This window comes from Dipteris shenzhenensis, chromosome 10 (assembly GCF_047967505.1).
Source record: "Dipteris shenzhenensis isolate YYH24624 ecotype China chromosome 10, Dip_SZ_1.0, whole genome shotgun sequence".
Classification (NCBI taxonomy): Eukaryota; Viridiplantae; Streptophyta; class Polypodiopsida; order Gleicheniales; family Dipteridaceae; genus Dipteris; species Dipteris shenzhenensis.
Window position 1 is genome coordinate 41,411,381 of NC_141605.1, and position 7,830 is coordinate 41,419,210.

General features: G+C 43.6%; 1 protein-coding gene across 1 annotated transcript; it reads left to right on the top strand.

Moving 5' to 3' along the window:
- The first annotated feature begins 717 nt into the window (after nucleotides 1–717).
- On the top strand, nucleotides 718–5,434 carry LOC147897837 (protein NUCLEAR FUSION DEFECTIVE 4-like). The gene is made up of 4 exons (XM_087380130.1): nucleotides 718–1,038; nucleotides 1,402–1,876; nucleotides 1,946–2,432; nucleotides 4,900–5,434. Exons 1-4 carry the CDS (start codon nucleotides 718–720, stop codon nucleotides 5,432–5,434), a joined length of 1,818 nt encoding a protein of 605 aa, XP_087236256.1.
- The last annotated feature ends 2,396 nt before the right edge of the window (nucleotides 5,435–7,830 follow it).

The following is a 7,830-nucleotide window of genomic DNA, read 5'->3' on the forward strand; positions in this document are numbered from 1 at the left end:
CATGTGGCTTTTGGCCCTAGGCAACACTCTCTGCCCTTCCACCACGTGGCACTCTCATGCAAGCTGTCTCCTCTCTCCACTCCATGTGACGTGTCTCTCTCCAAACCTCCAAAATTTCTCCTCGAACCTCTAGAATTCTCCCCGAGCCACTTTCCTAACCTCCATAGCCTCTCCGCCTAGCAGGTCTCGTAATAGTCTCCATATAGAATAGAATAGAAGGATATGAAGTAAAGATATATCCTTGACATTAATATGTGTGAGTTTATGCAAAACGCCTCTCTTTAATATACAAATCATGGCGTAACATTATCAACCTATGATATTTGAGCGTGGAGCTTTGCTCTCCGATCTCATGAGGGCGAATGGAGGTGCGCGACAGCGGTGCTCAGACGGAGGGGCGTTGTAATACTAGGACATGTGCTGATATCCCATTGCTGTAGTAAGGGCGATTTGGAAAACAAAGATACTTCGGGCGACAGCTGTTGAGTACTATGCTGTGCTCTCAAATTAGCAGGTTGAATATCGTCGCCTAAGAGTGTTGTTTTCTTAGATTGTCGATGGGCAAGTTTTCTAGTTATTTTGAGGTGCGTAACCATGGAATCCACCTAGTTTATGCTGTTGATCGAACATCTGCTGCTCATTTTCCGTCCTGGCGGGGACAGGACTGTCGATGTTAAATATAGGGCGCCAAAGCTTGTCACTGTATTGAAGATGGTAATGAGCTGGGCAAGGGTGTGGAATAACAAATGGTTCGTCTTAGTAGCTTCGATATGGCTTCAGGCCTGTGCAGGTGTAGGTTATGCGTTTGGCACCTATTCCCATGTTATCAAGCGGTCCTTGCATTACAATCAGAAAGAAATCAACACTTTGGGGGTGGCCAAGGACATTGGCGACAGCGTAGGACTTATTGCAGGGACACTCTGCGAAGTGCTTCCAACATGGGGTTTGATTCTTGTTGGTGCTGCTAAGAATTTTCTGGGGTATGGCGGACTTTGGCTGATTGTAACAGGAAAGCTTCGGCATGTATCGTTGTGGGCGGTAAGTCTGAATTTCCGTTTTGAAACAACATTGCATTTGCATAATCTGTATTAGGATAAGTTTGCTTGCTTTTATTTTAGTCCATTCATCTTTTTCGCTCGAGCGGAAACTTCACAAAACTCTCAAATTATAAAACCATTAATCTTATAGCACATCAACGGAAATTTCTTTTCTTTGCAAAACATACAGCAGGATGGGCTGTCGCTCTGATTTAGACGGAAGGAGTGAAATCAGACCGAAGTAGTGTGTGTCTCACTTTGAGAGAGAGAGAGAGAGAGAGAGAGAGAGAGAGAGCTGATCGAGAGAGCTGTCTTCGAGCCTCAAATACATAATTCTGGCAGATTTTTGGCATTGTTCGAGCAGATGTGCGCCTTGATCTGCATTGGGGCAAATGGAGAAACTTACTTCAACACCGCAGCTCTCCTCTCATCCGTTCGAAGTTTTCCTCGCGATAGAGGCCCGGTCGTCGGTATCCTGAAAGCCTTCGCAGGGCTATCTGGTGCCATATTCACTCAAATATACGCTGCATTCTTTGCACCAGACCAAGCGTCGTTCATCTTCATCGTGGCTGTCGGACCTTCTCTGATTGCCTTGGCTGTCATGTTTATTATAAGGCCTACAGAGTTAACGCATGTAAAGGACGGGTCTGAATCTAGGAACTTCAACTTTGTTCATAGCGTTTGTGTAGTGCTGGCTGCCTATGTGATGGGAGTAATGTTGCTACAAGATTTGGTTCCGATTAGTGATAAGTGGAGTATCATTTTCGTAGCAGGGTTGCTTGCCTTCCTGTTGCTTCCGCTCGTCACAGCCTTCACCTCAGCAGCAGTCATCGAATCAAGTAAAGAAAAGGGAGCTCATTCTAATTCTTTGGTAGCCAGACCTAACTGGAAGAAGGGCGTTCTAATAGTCGAAGAAGAAGAAAGCTTGAAAGTTGCACTTGTGCAGGAACATCTTGGGGAGGAACAAGGAAATGAGGTGGGAGAGATTGCAAGTGAAGAAAGGCAGGAGGAGGAGGAAATGGTGAGATCGAATTCAGGGTGGAGTGGGAGCAAGCATGACAGAAGGGAAGAAAACGATAAAGTAGGAGAAAGAGGGAAGGAAAGGCTGGAAAGGTGGCGTTGTGGGATTGAAGGGGCAGTAAAGGTGAAGAAGAGGCAGAAACCGCATAGGGGAGAGGATTTCACATTGATGGAAGCGTTGGTAAAGGCAGATTTCTGGCTTCTATTCTTCTCACTGTATTGTGGAGCAGGATCGGGGCTGACGGTGATCGATAACTTGGGACAGATGAGCCAGGCTCAGGGATACAATAGTGCCCACATCTTCGTCTCTCTCATCAGCGTCTGGAATTTTCTTGGGCGGCTTGCAGGCGGTTACAGCTCCGAAATTGTTGCCAGGTTAGTTGTAAAACTCGATTCGTTTAGACTGTTGATTTTACGACCTTGATCATGCAGCCCGGCCTGTTGCAGCTTGACCCACAGGCTGCATGATTTTACGACCTTGCAGTTTCAATCATCCGAAACAAATCCTACCCAGCAACACGTGAATATTTACGACCTTGCAGTTTCAATCATCCGAAACAAATCCCTCGCAACACGTGAATGTTTCGATACAAGTCGAGTTGAACCACCTTGTCGTCAACCGCCTTGTAGTAGTACTATGTAGCTAATAACTAGCTCAGCACCTTGTAGTACTACGTGGCTGCTCGTTGTAGCTTATAACTCTATGAGCACCTTCCAAGTCCGAAAGTGTTGCCACGTCAGTTGTAAAACTCGATGCATGTTGCTTGGAGTGCTGATTTTAGTATCTTCCAATTCCAAGCATTCGAAGAAGGGATTCATAATGCCTATCGAGAAGGTTGGCGGAGGAATTTGTGTGTGAGAGAGAGAGAGAGAGAGAGCTTGGCCGATCAATTTGTGGAGAAGATAGAGAGGTTGGTGGAGGAATTTGGGGAAAGAGGGAGAGTGTGTAGAGAAAAGGCACTTAACATCGATAGAAAGTTCGAATGGATAGATAGGGAGAATTCCCTTTCAAATCAACATCATGAGTAAGGCCTACCTAATACACGTTCATGTTTAAATACAACTCTTCTTAAACCAATGTAGGGACTTCTTGCTAGTTATGAATATTTAGATAGAACTCTACACGAGCTACCTTAATGTATATTTTCTAGCTGCTCATTGTAGGGAATAACTAGGTGACTTTGAGGCGCAGCTACTCTACAAGCTATGACTGTTTAGATAGAACTCTACGTGAACCACCTTGTATATTTTCTAGCTGCTCGTCGTAGGTGATAGCTAGCTACCTCTGAGGCGCACCTACTTTACAAGTTTGAAGATCCTACTCAAATAGTATGTCGTTCTAGATTTCAATATAATAGTATCCATTAAGGGCAAAAGTTCGAAGTAAATTATTTGATTAAGTCCTAAAAACCGCCACTTTCAGTAAATTGTAGCTAGGATGCCAACGGCTTAGAGGCCTTCCCCATAGGCCCTCCACACTAGCTCCCTAGGGAGGGTTGCATTTAATGGGGCCGTCCCCAAAGCATCCTGCCAGCAGCTCTACAACCGGCCACACCAGCTTCAGAAGGGATTTTGCGGGGTGCCTAGGGTTATCCCTTAGACCTCCTACATAAGATGCAAAATCGGCAATTTGCAAATGGGGGCAGAATATCTGCTACGTGCAGTGAGGGGGGCTAGAGCGGCCAATTGTATTTCCACGGGCTATGAACCGGTTTTGGCAATTTTATAAGTTTTGTATGGGTATGATCTCCAAGGTTTGGAAGGCCTCTGACAAGCCTCATGCAAAGAGGGGCCTGCATCGCAGCTAGAGATGGTATGGAGACAGCCTCTTGGATGAGATGATGACGACTTAGTTGAGGAGTAACTACTGACATGAGAAGCAGCTGAGTTAATTCATTTAGAGCCGTCTGCTCCTTTCTTTGCTCTTTTTGCTCTTTGTATCTGCACGGTTTATCGTGACACGGTTGAGCAACCACATGCAGACAAATTGTTTTCATTATAAGGGTGCAATCTCTTGACGTGCTTTGGAGGATCAACAGCCTCTGACCCAAGTGCTCCCCAAGTGTAGATTCGAGATGCCTGGAAACGTAACATTCTTAGAGTTTGTGGATTGCATATTGTTGATCGTTTCAAGAACTCATTGGGTTTGCATGAAAAATTTTCAAGCATTACAGATTTTGATTTCACATTATGCAAAATGCTAGGAAGCACAACCCGTGTCATCTTGACTGACCTATGAGGTTTGTCAATGTACGTGCCGTTGAAGTGGTCTGGTTGTGCGCCTAGGTCATGAGCATTTGACTCCTTTGAGAAGCTCCTTCTTTGTCTATTAGCATAAGCGACAAGCGATTGGCCCCTCGTAGTTGGCCATGTGGAGTGGGGTGGGGGATTTGTAAAAAAAAGTTTGTCCATGTAGCACTCCACCCCCGTGCATTGACAATTTAATAGAATCCCTTTCATACTATCAATTCACTATGATTTCTGCATCCACTTACTACAACATTGGCACACAAGATCCCATCCTTTCTTAAGCTTTTGCAAAAAGGGTATTTGTTTGTAAGCCAAAAGGTTTTATGGTCATCACATGCTTAGGTTGGAGTGCTTTAACTTGTAGTTGTGTGAATTTCCAAGAGTTTCATGTTTCTTACAAACATTTATGTTTAACATTAGTGATAATAAGAGTCTTTCTTTAAGCCTCACATTTATTTGACAAGTCGTTTGTTTTAGGCATTAAAGACCAATCTTTGGTTAAAGGATTTGCTTTATTGTGTTAGGTTCAAATGCCCTTAATGATGTGAGTGCAAAGGATGAGTATAAATAATGTGTGTGCATGTGGGCACAGGGGGCATGCATTTCCAAGGCCAGCGGTCATGCTAGTGGCACAGTTGGTGATGGCGACAGGGCTATTGGTATTTGCTACAGGTTGGCCAGGATCATTGTATGTGGGGTGTGTGCTAGTGGGGTTAGGCTATGGGGCCCATTGGTCCATAGTGCCAGCAACAGCATCTGAGCTTTTTGGGTTGAAGAACTTTGGGATTCTTTACAACTTTCTTACGATAGCCAATCCTGCAGGCTCTATGGTGTTATCTGGGGCGGTGGCAGGGGTCATCTATGACATGGAGGCTGAGAAGCAACAACATTGCCACCATGGAAGTGACAACAATAGTATGAAGTGGTGCGAGGGCGGGCAATGCTTCTTTGCTACGTATCTTATATTGGTAGGAGTGTGTGTGCAAGGTGCCCTCCTAAGCACTATTCTAGTTGCTAGAACCCGAACACTTTACGTCACGCTATTACAGGCACCTCTGCCGCATCATGCAACCCCTTGTCCTCCCCCCTCACCTAAACCTTCCATACCTTCATTTTCTTGCCCATGATATCCCGCAACGATATAGCCCTATTCCCATACTTTTAAATTTTATAACTTTTTTCTGCATTTGTCCACCTAAAACCTCTCTCTCTCTCTCTCTCTCTCTCTCTCTCTCTTTCTCTCTACGTCCGTGCGTGTGTGGGTGGGTGTGTGTGTGTGTGTGTGTCTATGTGTGTGAGAGAGAGAGAGAGAGAATTATAAAGTGTTTCACTTAATGATTTGAACAGGCATGGCCTCTAGAACAATAATGCGGGATGATTGAGGTGATGCTCTACTTTTCTATACGTATTTGTTGATTTGAATTTTTTGAGGCCCTTGTTATGGCCAATAATGTGCTAATGCTATAAGCCTCTATATCATGTAATGGGAAGCAAATAGTGTCATAGGCTTTTCAACCAATAAGTTTAGTAGGTATCTCATAGATTTGTAGCTTTTCTGTAGGACACGAAAGAATTTTCCATAATGTCGTGGTTTATGTCACCCCAACCAACTTGGGGTGGTTATAGCCTACATGGGATGGATTTATACTATAGGGATCAATTTTTGACCAGGGGTGTTAAAAATAGGGTTAAAGATGTCATATTAAAACCCTTTTTAGATTTCTTTCTTGCAATAAAGTTTTGAAACTTTTTCCAAGCAAATGCAAAGTTCCCTTGTATATACAAAATTTTCCAAGAGTTTTGCAATATTAGAAAAAAAATACGTTGATCCTAGGTTGATCCCACATCGTAGGATTACATTATTATCGCTCGAGGGCATTGCAACATTTTTAGATTTGTGGTCTATTGGTGGGAATCTAAATAAGTTGCTAATGGATGCCTTTTGTCATTGGACGATGGGAGTGTGTAGTAATGAATGCTTGATTGATGTTACTTAGTTCAACAATGCTCTCTACAAGCAACGTCACGATCAATAAAGAAATAGAGATGTGTCACCTACATTAGAATTGGGATGAACTTCATTACAATGTGGGTGAAGAATTCAAAGCACATTTGTATGGCATGAAGCAAACATTCATTTAGCTTGCCTTAATCAAATAAGAGTATAAGTGTGCCAAAAATGAAAGGTTACGATGCATGAGTTTTTCCCATGATTCATACTTGCATTTGAAAGTAACCTAAAAACCAACAAGAGAGAGAGAGAGAGAGAGAGAGAGAGAGAGAGAGACTTGTACACCATAGGCATAAATAAGAGGTGCATGTTTTTAGGAGTGATTTAGCTAACGAAAGCACATTCACATTAGGGGGGATTTGGGGTCTCAAAAGGGCCTCCAATTCGTGCTTACTAATTTCAAGGGATTAGAGAGGGATTTGAGGTGTACCAATCAGAGCGCTAGAAGGTGTGGGGCAATGGTATGTGAAGGTGGCATGTGGCATTTACTATGCTTAGGTCATAGGTTGTTTCCATTTGAAAAAAGTGGTTTTGATTTGAAAAAGGGGGAAGGACTACCATGGATTTGGGGAAGAAAACCACCAAGGGTAGGGAGGGAGAACCGTGTGCTACCATGTGTCCCCAAAATTCAAAATGTAGGGAGAGGGTGCATTTATGGCTTGCCCAAAAAGTCAAAAAGGGGGGGATGCAAGTGGGCTGGCTCCCATGAGTGAGAAGGTGGTACAGTGGACAGAGCAGGCCGCGCCTCATGTAGGCTTGCCACGTGGACAAGCGGCCATGCAGCTGCCACCTTAGGCACCCACCAAACCCGCCACCTCTATCTAAAAATTCAATGTGCCTGTCAAGATTGGAACCCGTGAACTCTTTGTCCCCACCCTTGGGCCCGTGCCACCAAGCCAACCACCAATCATGTGTAACTCTAGGCTGACTAGTATATATTTATAGATTAGTGAACGTTTTTTTACTCCTCCATCTTTATTGCTTGCAAAACCACCTCTAGCTTACCAAAACCACTGGACCCTCCATTATGACCCCTCCACATAGGATGAGATTAAGTTTTATAATTCTCCACTATATAAACACCCCATATAGCACGTGCGATCATGGGGTATTGAAAACCCCCCAACCTATGCATTTTTATGACCTACATACATCCCCTTTGTAAATTTTAAGATGATGAAAGTATCCCTTATGTATGAAAAGTTTCACTTTTTAATTTAAAAATCCCTTATGTTGACAAAATATGAAGATGGGAGAGGAGAAGAGTGGAGATGAGGAGCGAGGGCACAGCTATAGAGCACACCACAAATGACTAATTTTACACTAGATTTAGTTGTAAATGTAGAATATATACAACCCATTTAGGGTTAGGATTAGGGCATCTAACTCTTTCCTTTATAGCACTCTATATGTGTTAGTGCTATGCACATGTAATCACATGATGTTGAGCGTGGTCTCTCAACACCTTCCCTCAAGATCAACATCATGAAGTAGGCCTTCCCTCAGATGATG

Bases quoted from the DNA above. Each gene is read 5' to 3' on its own strand.
- LOC147897837 (XM_087380130.1), top strand. From the start codon at position 718: ATGAGCTGGGCAAGGGTGTGGAATAACAAATGGTTCGTCTTAGTAGCT. The intron at 1,039-1,401 runs GTAAGTCTGAAT...TTGTTCGAGCAG, and splicing joins GGCATGTATCGTTGTGGGCG to ATGTGCGCCTTGATCTGCAT. The intron at 2,433-4,899 runs GTTAGTTGTAAA...ATGTGGGCACAG, and splicing joins AGCTCCGAAATTGTTGCCAG to GGGGCATGCATTTCCAAGGC.